Source organism: Arvicanthis niloticus, chromosome 3 (genome assembly GCF_011762505.2).
Source record: "Arvicanthis niloticus isolate mArvNil1 chromosome 3, mArvNil1.pat.X, whole genome shotgun sequence".
NCBI classification, from domain to species: domain Eukaryota; kingdom Metazoa; phylum Chordata; class Mammalia; order Rodentia; family Muridae; genus Arvicanthis; species Arvicanthis niloticus.
The window spans coordinates 85,303,057-85,317,971 of NC_047660.1; the positions used below are offsets into that span (position 1 = coordinate 85,303,057).

General features: G+C 45.3%; 1 protein-coding gene across 1 annotated transcript in view; it reads left to right on the forward strand.

Moving 5' to 3' along the window:
* Vstm4 (V-set and transmembrane domain containing 4) overlaps positions 1 to 14,915 on the forward strand; it is an 85,124-nt gene that overhangs the window by 27,058 nt on the left and 43,151 nt on the right. Inside the window, exons 3-4 of the mRNA XM_034498606.2 lie at positions 4,466 to 4,534; positions 9,911 to 10,018. Coding sequence (XP_034354497.1) covers positions 4,466 to 4,534; positions 9,911 to 10,018 — 177 coding nt within the window. The remainder of the gene's footprint in view (positions 1 to 4,465; positions 4,535 to 9,910; positions 10,019 to 14,915) is intronic.

Below are 14,915 nucleotides of genomic sequence, written 5' to 3' on the forward strand. Positions count from 1 at the left end.
TCCTTTCATTTTGGCCACTTGGACGACTGGCCATCACTCCATGTAGAGGACTCTGAAGCAAAGATTCCCTTTTAGCCATGGATGGGAATCATAGCAGTCAATAAAAGCAATGATTACGCTCTTAAGGGGCAGACTGCCTGTGGGTAGAGGTGTTGACGACATCTCAGACACATTTGGACACAAGGGTCATGGTTGGAAGCACTCTGTACCTTCTAACCCATGTAGCCCTCCCCTGCCCTGCCACTGGTACTTAACAACTAAGACATCAGGCATACCACTGGCTTGCCTGGGCTGCCACACCCAGCAGGTGGCAGCTGAGCACTTCAAGCTAATGTACATGGGCTCACCACACCCTTTGCTTCCTTTTTAAAACATTGTGCATGTGTATGTGTTTATGAATTTGTACTTGTTCGTGAGTGTGCACATAGGCATATGCATGAGAGGACAGGTCCACGATGACGTCTCTTCTTGGTTGCTTTCCACCTTCAGTTTTTGACACAATCTGTCACTGCACCTGAACATTTTTGATTCAGCTAGACTGGCTGGCCAATGAGATTCAGAGTCCCCTAAGATTCCATGTCCCCCCAACCCCATCTCTAGGTTTACACACAAACTTTGCTAGGTCCAGACGTTTTCCCCACCCACTTTTAATTTTTTTTTGGAGAATTGAGTAAATGGTTATAATATTTTGATCGAACCAACTTCCCCATACCCTTCCCTCCATTTCTACTGTATGTCCCCACCACTGCCACCTTCTTATGCCAACTCCATGTAGCCTTCTTCTTGAACTGAGTTTTTAGTGTTGTCTAGAGGTCTATGGATGTGGGACCATCTGCTGAAGCATAGGTAGCCTCTCAAGGCCACATCCCTGAAGAAAACTGCCTTTCCATTCTACAGCAGCCACCAATTGCCAGTAGCCTTTCAGACAGAGCTGGGACTTTGTAAGACCCAACTCATCCTAGGATTTTGGCTGGCTTGATCCTGTATAGGTCTTGTGCGCACACGCACAATAGTCTGGTTCTCTCTGAAAAATACTGCTGTGCCACAGGTATCTTATTTCCTCCTCTATAGTAATTCCTGAGCCGTTGGGGGAGGGATATGCTATAGATGTCCCATAGAGAACTGAGCACAGCACAGTCTCTTATTCTCTGTGTGTGACCAGATGTGGTTCATTGTATTGATCATCATGTACACAGAAGCTTTTCTGAAGAGGGCTGAGAGGTGCATCAGTCTCTGGGTATACAATGAGAATTTGGTCAGGGATAGTTTATTACTATTTCCAGATAGCAGGGTAATAGCACTAAGTCCTCCCAGCACTCACAGAGGTACTGGAGATCGAAATTCGGGTCTCATCCTTGCACAGCAGGTATTTTATTGATTTTACTGCCTTCCTCAGCTCCTGCTTCACATTTTACACATGACTCACTAGGCTCTCAGTTGACTCTGGGGCTATAGGCCTGGGATAGGGACTGAGGATCTGCACTTGTGACAAATTACTAGGTAATACTGATGCTGCTAACTCCTGGACCTCACTGGAGTGTTAGTCTCTGGACCATGATGGCCACCTTTCACCTCCTAAAGCTAAGCTACTCAGAGGGTGTTTAACATCCACTCTGTGCTGCCTTCTTCAGGATTTCATGGAACATCCTTTCCTAGACTTGGTAGGTGAAGATTGAGGTTGTGAAACTATACAGGGTAGTCCAGGAAATGGATGGATGGTTTAAGGGGGAAAAGTACATGGATAACTTGCAGAGTAGATAGCACATTGGACTTCTTTGGACCTTGAACCTTAAGCTCAAGTCTCCTCTAAATATTCCTCCCTACAGCTCCTTACCTCCACTCCAGTCTGCTCCCCACCTTTCCAACATGACTGCCTCACCTAAAGTGCACCAGCCCCTTCATACCCCACCATAGCCCGCAAGAACCCCGTGCTTATTATTTTAAGTTCTGGGTACTTGGTTGCTCTGTCAGTAGAATACAGGAGTTCTGGATTAAGAAAAATTGAGCAAGAAGGGGAAATTGAGTTTTGATAATATATTTCACACTCACGCATAAACACACACACTAAAGAGCATGCATGTATGCAATGAGAGCTCATTTCTTGAGTGCCAGGCTGCTTTCTGTCACACACACACACACACACACACACATACAAACACACACACATGCACACACACACACACACACACACACACACACAGGCATGCCCGCAAACACACAACACTCAAGCTCACACATGTGCACTACTTGTCAACTTTCAGGAAAAGAGTTTCCTTTAGGAGAGGGAAGAGAAATCTCCGAATTTCTGCCTTGTAAACAGCATCTTTGTGAGTTCCCCAATTGTACATTTGCTTTCTTAATTTTAATTTTATGTATGTGAGTATTTTGCCTGTAAGTTATGTCTGTGTGCCGTGTGTGGCCGATTCCCTCAAAAGCCAGAAGGAAGAGGGTATTTGATCCCTTGAAACTGGAGTTCTAGAATGCTGTGTACCTACACATGGGTGCTGGAAATTAAGTCTTGTTCCTCTGGAAGAGCAGCCAGTGCTCTTAACTACTGAGTCATTTCTTCAGTCACAAACAAAGCTACTTATGAACTTATATACATCAGCTCTCACTTGTTCTTAGGTAGTGTAGAAGATTGCAGAGATGAACAATAAAGGAGTCCAGTCATCAGACATGTAAGCCTCTGGAAGTTCGTCTGCAACTGCTCGACAGGAGCGACAGAGAAAGTGACAGCCAGGATGTTTTGACAGCAAATGAGTTTGGGGTGTTCCTGAATGTGGTATGAAACCTGGGTGGACTGTGACAAACAGTCCAGGCTTCCTGCTACAGATCCCCAAGGGACTAACTAAACCCAAAGCAAGAAACAGCCAGACTAAAAATATATAGTTCCTAAGCAGTTGGGACCCTAAATGGATAAGGTGAACATGAATCTCCACCTCGTTCTCAGGAAATGGAAGACTTCTCTAGAGACTTTGTGATCTTCCTAACAATGTCTGACATTCACTCTGGAAAAATTCACAGGCACACTGAGACAATGTCAAAATCAAAACCAGATGGGAAGAACAAGTCTGTGGATCATATTTGCTATGGAAGTTGTCAGACACGGCTGTTAACATTCATCATTGGTTAGGAAATTAGGTGAGAAACTGGAGGATTCATCAGAGAACCGGGGTGTATGAAGAAGAGTTAGGCAGATAATCCTGAGCTGAAAGATACCATAAAAGAAAAGAAAAATGGAGGCTTTTTGACAAGTTAGACATACATACAGAAAGAGAAGATCGGCTGCCTGGAAGACACTTCAAAAGCTAATAGCCAATAAAATCCCAGAGACAAAAGGATAAAAGATTAAGAGTTGATATCTATAGCAACAATGATTCAGATATGTATAGAAGGCACAAAGGAGTAAAATGAACGTGCATCCCATCTCTGTCTCATTTCTTCTGCATTACACCTGCCTTTCTAAAAGTCAGGTCTTTGAGTCTCTTGACTAGATTTCTTCAGTTGGTAGCCACAGATCACAATTTGGCAATTTAAATTTAAATTACTGAAGTTTAATTTAACTGTATATTTTGTTTGTTTATTTATTTGTTTGTTTTTCAAGTCAGGGGTTCCCTGTGTAACCCTGACTGTCCTAGCTGTGTGGACCAGGCTGGCCTCAAACTCACAGAGATCTGCCTGCCTCTGCCTCCTGAGTTCTGGAGTTAAAGGCGTGCTGTCTTGGTCAGACTATCCACATTTTAAGTGCTCAATAGTCACATGTAGCCGATAGTTGATGACACAGACACCACTCACCTGGAACATCTCTGTTAACACAGAAAGTTCTGTTGAACAATCAGCTCAACCCCTGATGTATGTGTTTTGTTGTTGCCTGTTTAATTCCCTAGAGTGATACTCGAGGTTTTATACACTATAACTCCATTTGTTCTACTGAAAGCAGAGTAAATCCTTTGACCAACCACCAAGTAAAAGAAGATGAAATAATCTCAAGAGTAGGAGCCTGCTGACTTTAAGAGTGTCTTGCATACAGAGTGGTTTCAGGGCCAGTTCTTGCCAATTCAGGACTCCAAGTGCTTCTGTCTCGGAATAAATACCCAGCACTGGACCAAGAAAGATAGTAAAATCACAAAGGAAGTGGTTGTTTGGTTTTGGTCCTCATCAATAAACTCTTTATGTTTGAAAGTGTGTGGGGCAGACGGGACTTTCATTAGGCAGTATTTTAGCTTTGTCATTTACTGGCTTTTAAACACAGACAGCTTTCTTTGCCTGTCCTGGGGCCCAGGCTTCTTCCCTTGTGGTGCAAGCCATTGCATTTCTACTTGGTATCTTGTGGAGACTCAAGGCAGTTTTGTCAATGTGGACATTATACATTTAAGTGACATCAGTACCATACATTTGGGATACAATGTGGGTCAGGGCTGTGGGCTGTGGTGTGTCATGTTATCTTGTATCTTTGTGCTTACAGTGATCTCCCTCAAGGCTGCTGAAGATGCATCATTTGAGAAAAAGAAGGTGACTTGGGCATTTTTTGAAGGTAAGTCTGGCATCTTGATTTCTAGACAGAACGAGAGGAATGGAAAAAAGAGAAAGAAAGGATTTGAGTCTCTTAGTATTTTCATAGCATCAAGTTATCTCCTGGGCTGATCTTTGCAGGAGTGAAATGTAAATGACTAGTGGTATCCTCCACAGTGAACCAGATGGGGGTGAAGTCTTATTCTGCCTAATTCTATTTGTTCCTCATTTTTGCTGCCCCATACTTCTCCTGGGTGATCCTGAGGAGGTACTTCCCAGGGATGTGAAATTACAGAATATACCCACTAAAGATGACTTTAATTTTTGGTTGCTTTCAAAGTCTGAGGTCCTAAAGCTATAAGCAAGTTATCTTCATCTCATGTTAGAACCACTCAGGGAGCTTTAAAAACAGGGATGCTTGACCCTCTAGGGAGACTCTGACTTAGGTGTAAACATGAATACCTCCCCATTTGACTCCAGCTTGCAGCATGGATTCTAACCTTAGAATCCATGGCTAGAGAGACAGTTCCCAGCAGCAGTCACTCTCTAGAGCTTGTCTTAAATTCAGGCTTAAACTCTGCCGTGGCACCTCATGCATTTGGAAGGACTGTACATCCAATTTTGACACACTCTGTAGTATGATTTAAATTTCTAAGACACTTTGTATAACAAAAACCTCTGGCATTCCTTCAAGTATAAGTTTTGGAGTGGAGTTCTCAACAGTGGGGCTACTTTTGCCACCATAGAGGACATTTGCTGGTTTCAGGGGACAGTTTTGGTTGCCTCAAATGTGGACATGACACTAGCAGCATAAGAATAGAGACAATGCACAAGATAGTCCCCACATCAGAGGACTCAGCCCCCGGATGCCAAGAGAGGTTATGGGTCTTTGTCTCAAAGAAAGGACAGTAGAAAATGGTCATTGAAAAATAAAATAACTGAGGAGAGTGACCAATGACATCATGCACTCTAAGTTCTCAGGCAGAGTCATTGATGTCAAGGGGACGAGGCAGGACCTTTGGAGTGATTCCATCTTGTGAAGTCTTTGGGTTGATTGATGAGGAATGGGCTGGTCAAAGAATCTAAGAAGAGGTGAGTGCTTTGTCTCACTACCTGTTGTGTGATGGGAGGGGAGGGGAGGAGAGAAAGAGAGAGAGAAGAAGAAGAAGAAGAAGAAGAAGAAGAAGAAGGAGGAGGAGGAGGAGGAGGAGGAGGAGGAGGAGGAGGAGGAGGAGGAGGAGGAAGAGGAGGAGGAGGAGGAGGAGCAGGAGGAGGAGCAGGAGGAGGAAGAGGAGGAGGAGGAGGAGGAAGAGGAGCAGGAGGACCAGGAGGACCAGGAGGACCAGGAGGACCAGGAGGACCAGGAGGACCAGGAGGACCAGGAGGAGGAATTGGCCTTACAGGGAAAGCCTAGGGATTCAAAGCTACTTTTCCAGTAGCATGTTAAAGACACCATGTCTCTTTGACACATTCCATTGTAATTGTGAACATGAACTGATGTTCCATTCTAATTGTGCATGTGAATTGGCTAACTATACACTTTAATGTAACCACTCAGTTGGCCAGGACTTACTGTTTAATTTAATAGTTGTAAGTAGTTTTTTCTTTTCAGATCACATTTTATCCAATAATGCATCTTTGTATTTTGGACTTTTCTTCTACACTTCATAGTCGCCTTTTTCTTTATCTCATGACTTTCTCCAAGCAAAGCAGTCCCTGGTTCCCTCTCCCTCTGTCTCTCATTTGGCTTCCTCTTGGGCAGAGATAAAAGTGGCTCTCTTCCCCATAGGGAGAAGTTGTGGGAAAAAGGAACAAGGTTTTCTCTTCTCCTTGCAATTGAGTAAAACTGAGGCAACCTGGCTGAGCTTTACCTTATGTCTCCGATGTAGTCTGGAGCGCTGGCGCTGTGCTGGCGTGGAATGGTGAAAATGTCTGCAGGATTGTCTAAGGAAGTTCACTGAAGAACATGCCAGAGGGAGCCCTGGCTCTACCTCTGTGATATTTACTATCACATTAAGCATTATGCTCGCAGGAACGTGAGGTGGTTTTGATGGGAGTGATCTAAAGACCATATTCAATATTTTAAAACTGCAACAGTACAATAAAAAAGACCTCATACATTTGGAAGGACTGTAGCAGTCAGTCTTGACATACTTTGCAGTGAGTTGAATCTCTAAGACACTGTATAATTGGCAACATTTTATAATTCCACAGATGTTGAGTCTAAGCTATATCCCAACTTAAGGGTAAGTGTGATCTGGCCCAGCATGGACTTTCTTCTCAACAGAGACAATCAAGTCCTGTCAAAGACTGGAAGTTGGCAGTCTCACTATGCATCCTGAAGGCCCCAGGGTAGCTGTCTCCATGCCTTCTTTCCCTGTGCTGAAGGAATCAGTGGTGGTGGTCACGCTATTGGCGGCAGCAGCAGCAGCAGCAGCAGCAGCAGCAATAGCAATGTCCTTGCGTTCTGTGTTTTTAGCCCACCACAGCTCTGGCAAGGTCAAGGGTGTAGATGAAACTCTTTGGCACAGGATCTCAGGCCTTCAGCCCTTTTGTTCCTGATTAGAAGAGCTTTAGTGTGGGTTATAGACAGATATCCATCCTCCTGGGGCTTAGCTAGGCCTGGCTGTGTGCCTGCCCAACAGAACAAGCATTGATAGTCAGGGCTCTTGATGAGATATTGGAGTGAGTTAAAATCCCACAGGGCTATCACTCAGGTATTTTGCCCTGAGCAAGATGATATTACAGACTGCATTAGAAAATAGTGGAAGTACACAGAGTTTTATTGCCGGAACAGCTATTCCCTAGGCTCTTGCCTTTGAACTGGAAACATAGAACACTGACCCTGGCTTTCTTGACTGCTGTTGTGGTGTGTGTGGTGGGTAGGGGAGGTTGGTTGTGCAAAGGAATGTTGGGGTCACCCAATTTCAAAGCAGCTCTGAATACTTTGTTGAGTTGCCAGGCAACAGGTACTTTTGTCCTGCCTGGCTCAGCTGGCAGTCTGGGAGGATGGGCAGAAGCTGGCACTGTAACATTGTCACCCCATGTTGGCCTCCCTGTGGTGTGCACAGCCACTGCAGCCTGCTGGCCTCACCATCTGCTTTGGGGAGACCTGGAATTTTTTTTTTTTTTTTTTTTTTTTTTTTTTTTTTTTTTTTTTTTTGCAGCCTGTCTAAAAATGGCAGCGGTGTCTTTTGTAATTCAGTGGCAAAAGACAAAATCACAAACAGATTTAGGGACTAGAACGTGATGTTTTCTATTGCTGTTGAGTGTGTGGGTATAGATAATGTTTGTTATTTATATAGTCATTTACTTTGCATTTATTCATTCATTTTATTATTTATTTGGACAGAATGAAGTCCAGTGCCTTACACAGGCTGTGCTTGTACTTTACCATGAAGCTAAATCCTCAGTCCTATGTGATTTCATTCATTCATTCATTCATTCATTCAGGGTGTTGTAGAATTAACCTAGGGCCTCATGCATGCTATGAACACTATCATTAAGCCCCAGCCTCCTTCCCATGTGGTATTTAAAAGCTGTGTTTAGATTTGGCTAAGTGCAGAAGTTTTGTTGAGTTTGGGTCTAAAGGTTTAATTCCACTCTTCAGACAGTGTTATTTGGTTAGGTTTGAGTTTTGAAACTTTTTGGGCCATTTTTTATAAATAGATCAGATATGAAGATAAGGTGACATCAGGCCAGCCTGAGAGCAGTGTCTAGAACACAGTGCAACTTGCCTGCACTGTCACTGTGAAAAAGTGACCCTGGAGGCTTCTGATTTTGTGAGACTGGCATTGGTTAGCCTTTGTCTATAGAGAAAACTGGGGTCAGCGGCAAGGTCACTGTTTTGCCGTTCTTTATGTAGCAAAAGAAATGGTTGGCATGGGGGACACAGTGAGGACTTCTCAGTTTCGATTGCTGCATGGTGGAGAAAAAATGGATGTGCAGTTTTTCTCTTCCTGGGAAGTGACACATTTTAAGGATCCTAAGGCTCCAAGAGCAGAGGAGAGTGCATCCACTCCCATTCATGCATAAAGACCCACTTGCGATGGGTGGGTGGCGCCATGTCCACTGCCCCCAGAGCCTCTGTGCTTGGAGCAATGAGTCCTTTTAGTCACGGAACCATTTCTCTAGCCCCCATTTTTTTTTTAAATAATAGTTTTGATCCATGATTGAGTCAATTTGTGGATGTGGAAACTGAAGACACAGAGAAACAGCTACACTTCATTTTTAGTTCAAAATTCTAAGTAGCCAGAATCAGAAATCTACTCAGTCTAGCTTAGACAAAAATGTTGGGCAATTCTAAGCACATGAAAGATCTTCCTGACTCCAGGCATGGAGTCTACACCAGGCTGCCTGAGGACGCTGGCCAGCTAGTATTCCTGTTAACTCAGAGGTTCTGCCAGAAGCTCAGATGTTGAGAATGTAATGTGTGAGATGAACTAAGATTTACATTTATGAATGTTCATCATAGAATTTTTTGTTATGAGGAAAACATGTAGGAACAATAATTAGCCAGTGGTAGATGACTTGAACAATTATTTCATGGGTGGAGAGATGGCTCAATGGTTAAGGGCTCTTGGTTCCATTGCAAAGAACCAGAGTTTAGTTCCTAGCATTCACATTAGATGGCTCACAATCACCTGCAGCCTTGGGGGATCAGATGTCCTTATCTAACCTCTACAAGCACTTGTACACACACACACACACACACACACACACACACACACACACACTCGTACACACCTTGAAAAAAGAATTGAGTATTTTCATTTCCAAAATAGCTCATACATTTCCCATCACTACTAGCCCAGTTGGAGTGACCTCATTTAGCTACATCCCCATCAGCCTTCTGAATGGTATGTGGATGGTCTTACTCTGGCTTCCCTTTACAAATCTTTCATGAGTAAGCAGGTTGAATGCACTATATGTATGCACTTACCACTATGCATACTGTCTGGTGAAATGTCTCTGCATGTTTTCCCCACTTTTCAGGTAGGATTCTTGGCTTTTTACCATTTACAGCTTATTTTTGAGAGTTTTTGACATATTCTGGATATGACTCCATTTGGGTATCTGGCTTTAAATGCTCCTTCCCAACCTGCAGCTTGACTCTTTACCTTCTTCGTGCAACTGTTCACAGAGTATGAGTTTTCACTTACAGCGAATCAAACTTACCTTCTCTAATGACTGAACATGTATGCTGGGTGGGTGACCAGCCTCTGAGCTGTACCCCTAGCCCTCAAGGTTTACTCGTAGGGAGCATGCCTCTGATGACAAGTCCAGGCACTCTGCATCTTAGACTAGATCTGAAGGTTTTCCTCTGGTGCACTTTTTGCGTTTGAAGTTCTTTTAGTGGTTCATTCTGAGCTAACATTTATACCAATGTGCCTTTCAGATCTCTATGTGTATGCTGTTCTTGTGTGCTGCGTGGGGATCCTCAGCGTTCTGCTCTTCACCCTGGTCATTGTCTGTCAGTCTGTGTTTCACAAGAGGAAATCAAGAGGTAAGCAAACAGATAAGGTCATGTCTGGAATGGGAAGCCACCCACCCACACACAGACGGAAGATGCTGGGCAAAGTATCACCTTGGTGGGAAGGCATCCTGGGTCAGCAGTTGTTTACCTGGAGCCAGAAAGCAAAGGGAATGAGGAGACTTGCTTCTTATAGGCGTTGCTGAAATAACCTGACCACTGCCACACCAGCTAAATTCCCTTTTCTCACACTTCTTCCATCTTGGGGCTTTGGGTTTCTTAACCATGATCGTGGTGGTCGTTCTGAGCAGGGTGTAGCTGGAGCATCTTTGCTTTGCATTTGGGTTCAAAGAGTGACTTTGGGGGATAAAGTTCTGAACCAAGGGGCTTGCAAATACCTTCTTGGCAGGTAGGTGAGACTTGGGATGTCCCTCTCTGTTCTTTTTCTGTCCAGTGCCTACCCCTTTCTTGCCAGAGTCCCTGAATCCCTGGAGGCTGTCCTCAGTTCCCTCTCCTTGTGCTTTCTTTCTCAGACATTGCAGTCTATGACTCCCATCTCCCCATGAACGATCTGACTCTAACAGCTGCCCATATCTCTTATAGAGCCCAGTTTCCCAAGTCTAGCAGTTCTAAGAATCTGCCCAGCTGTCCGTCTCTGCTCTGTTGTCCAAAGATGGCTCAGCAAACCTTCTTCTAGGGTGTTGGCTGACTCTTCGAGGTTTGCTTGAGCTTCTCTTTCTTTAAATCCCCCTCTGAGTATTCCTCCTGCACACCATCCCCCAGAAGTAGTGGAGAGAAGACATAGTTACTCTCAGAAATAACCAAGACAAACTGAGTCCAGTTTCAAGGACACCTCACAGAACATCCAGGGATCTCACCTCTGACCCTTTTCTTCTTCTTCATCGAAACTTGGGGGACAAGAGTGTACCCATCTGAGAGCTGGGAAAGAGGAGACACTCAAACTCCTGAGCACATTTATGGTGACCTGTGAATCACTGTCATTATCATTGTCACTATAGGCTTGAGGGTGTGGATGAGGGAAGAGTTAGCTTCTGTTCATGCTCACAGGGACCTTTAAACTGGGAAACTGAATGACAGTTACAAAGGGGACAGACCCTCCCCAGAGATGTGGGCAAGACTGAGGAAACCAGGAAGGGAGGATGTGCATCCAGGAACTGGTACCTATGGGAAACTGTTGCTCAAGGGGCGATGAAGAAAGGTTCTGGGACCTGTAAGTGCTGCTGTTGCCATGGGATTCAGAGGTTAAGAACACTGGCTGCTCTTCCAGAGGATCTGGGTTCAGTTTTTTGCCACCAACATGATGGTTCACAACTATCGTTAACTCTGGTCCTGGGGAATCTGACTCTCTCTCAGGGCCTCTTCCAGCACTGGGTATGAACATGGACATATGAACATACATGAAGCTAAAACAATCACAAATAAAATAAATAAAATAAACTACAGAACTGTTGTAGGATAGGTGGTCCAGAAGTAATTCACTCAATGTTCAGCTGGTACAACAAGAGGGCTGGCTCAAGGACCCTGCATGCACTGCCTCCATCCTCCAGCACTGCAGTCCCTAGATGCTTCTTCTCTTTGATGTCAAACCCAAGCCACCAAGTATGGAAGACAAAGGTGCCATCAGCAGCTTCCAGGGGTTGGGTGCAGTTGATAGGGAGCAGAGAATAGCACATGCAGCCCTGGAAATGGAGCCAGGGCTACAGGCCAGATTTCTCTCCACTAGAGCCCAAATGCTTCCCTCCGGCCTTGCATTTCACTATGCTGCCCTTGAGTACCTTCCCCCATGGCATCTGCCACCCCATTAAGATATCCCAGCATTTCCCTAGTTCACAGTCCTCAGCTGCTTCTCTGAGCTTGTGGCAAATGTTGCCCATGGGTGTTGGCCCTTTGCCTCTTTTCCAGAGAACTCCGTGTGAGGCAGAGGCCATGTGACAGATCCTCCTTGGAATTTGGCTCATGATGGATGCTCCACAGATGATGAACAAATAGATTTGCTTTCCAGCTGCTCTGCTCCCAGCTGTTGAAGCTTAGAAGGCACCAGCGCTAGTAATCTCTAGGCTGGGTGTGTGCTAAGGGCAGCTCTACCAGGGCTTGGGAAGACTTGAGCTGTAGACTCTGTGGGATTTGAGGCAGGACTCTGGAATCAAAGAAATGCCAAGAAGGACAGACTGGACACACAGGGGCACCTGGCATCTCCCTCCAGACCTCACAGAGAGACCTCAAGGAATGGGGCTTATAGAACTGGCTCATCACCCTCCCCTGCCAGGATGAGCTGCAGGATGACCACTTGTGCTTCACATCTGAAGCCCTACCCAGCTGTCAAGAGCATTGTCTGAGCACCTGCCGTAGACTAGGCATATGGTTCTACTCCTCCACATCTTATGCAGCCTGTACAGTTCCCATGAGACAGTGTGCATGGGAATAGCCCTAAACTAGGCAGTGACAGAGGAGAGGGCTATAGCTGTATTCTAGAAAATCCACAGACATCCGAGGGTGACCTTTGTGAAGTGACTTTCCTCCAACTCTCCATGGAGGTTATTGATGAGGTTCTTCCCAAGAAGGCTTACCTGGCTCCTGTGGTTCTGGAGTACATCTTTTTATATGTCTGAGTTTCAGAGAGGGCAGTGATCCTTTGTAGGTGACTCTCAAGGGCTACATAGGGTGTGTATGAAGACATGGTGCTATAGTCTGAACATAGGATGTCCTCACCACAGGCTAATGTGTTTGAATCTGTGTCCCAAGCTGATAGGACTACTTTGGGAGGTCCTAGGAACTTCAGGAGGTGGCACATAGCTGAAGGAAGTTGGTCACCAGGGTCAGGTTCTTTGGGTTTCCTTGTCAGTGGCTCTGTCCTTGTTTGTTCTCTGCTTTGTGTCCACCAAGAACTAAAGAGTAGTCTCAGGAAGTTGCTGCTCCTTCCATGGTGTTCCACCTGAGCACATGAGGCTGAGTGTCAATGAGCTGAACCCTCTGCAGGCTGGGAGTCAGGAACTCCATCCCCCCTTTCAAGTGTTCTTCTAGCCGTTTTGCACAGCTATGTAAGGGTCAACAATTGACATATACGTGACAGAAGCAAGCATGGATGGATTCAGAGAGACTTTAAAATCTGGGAGTAGAGCTGCTCATAAGCCCCAACTTAGGAGTTTTCAGGAAATTACAAAACAAAGTACACACACTTGTTTTGCATGCCCTTGTAACATCCATTGTAGGTCAAAATGGAACCACACTTGGAGTCCCTGTGTTTAAATTAAGTGAGCTTGAGTCCTAGGTTCTTATGAATGGATTCTTTCTTCCTCAGTGTAAATTCCAGAGGGTCATTGAACGGGAACAAATCATTTGTGGATCGTGTTATTACCGCTTGTCTAGCATTCCTGTCCTCTGCTTGCCAGGTAGAGCCCTCATCAGCACCACAGAGTTATCCCCTGAGAAATCATCATCATCCCTGGTTGTTCGAGTCCCCCTGAATACTAAAGCCACCGAGCAGAGTATTTCCAGTGTTGATACTCTGTGCCCCGAGCTCAAGGATATCGAGTTTTTAGAAACTGGTGGACAAGTCCAGCAGGGTCCAAATCCTTGTGTGGCTTTGCTTCTGTCCCAGTGCTCTCTGGGATACTAATCCCATGAGTTCATTTCCTGATGGAGAGGAAGGGAAAGCAGAGCAATGGTGATTGGTCCCAGGATACTTGTCTCTCCACTGCAGGACCAGAAGCTTGGGGAGGAGGAAAGGGTACAGTCCAGTTACCACAGGGGGCTAAGGAATAACTGACACTCTGGGGGGTCTGGAGTGCTGGGCTGTTTCCATAACAACCACTTGGCCAGGGCATACCACAGGAAGTGGCCTCTCTTGTGGGCTAGCTGCTGTCAATGGCTGGAGTTCTCATTGAGAACTATTGAGCATCTGTGGGCCATACCACATGTGTCCAAGTGATTCTGTAATTCTAAGGCACTTTAAAAAAAAATAACGGTCTCACATCCTATGCATTGAATTATAATAAATTTACATCCTCGTGACTACACTATACTACACTGAGTATAGTGCTTTGTTTGAAGAGGGTCCAATTCTTACTAGAGGTCCTACTGAGAGCCTGTTGGTGTTTAGGTTTTCCCCTCCAAGTGTGTTGCTTGGACTTTTTGCATACATGTTTAAGGAAGGCAGCCCCTCCTGTAGAGGTCACAGAGCACTGAGGTTTGTAGGCTGCTCCTACCTGACAGTGCTTCTTGATTCCTGCAGCAACATTTAGATAGAGGACCTCAGAGTAGCTGACCCACTCCTGAGGACCCTGCAATAGCATTGGCTCTTCCAAGGCAAACAGAGTCCTGATTACTATGGAGACCCCACTTTGGGACTGCTGCAGTGAGAGGGGAGCTCCTTTGACCTGAGTTAAAACTTTCACAGGCCTAACGAGTGGCTTGGAAAGTCCTGGGAGACTACAATGAGTGCAAGGGAGGTGTGTGTGTGTGTGTCTGTGTCTGTGTGTTAGAGACAGAAACAGAAACAGAGAGACAGAGAGAGACAGAGAGAAACAAAGAGACAGAGAGACAGAGAGATCAGTCATACCCTGGACTCTGGCACTGCACTGGAGCTGCTGAGGTGGGAGTGTGCTTTTTCAGCCTGTCTTCCCACTCCCAGTAGAAGCAGTAACAGTGATGGTCCCATCTGGGGAAGTTGCAGCCTTCAGGCCTGACATACTTTTGGAGGCCTGGGTGATGGCTTTGAGTGCTGAGGATCTAGTTAAAAATGAGGATTAGGGTGGGTGGCAGCAAGAGTCTAGGGCTGGAGTCTGTCATCAAGATGGGTGAGAAAGACTGACCTTCCTTCCAGAACCTTCAGAGATCACCCAGAACAAGACCATGTGTCTTGTGTTTTTATCTCTGAGGACCAATGCTACACACTGGGTGCTGGGAGGCA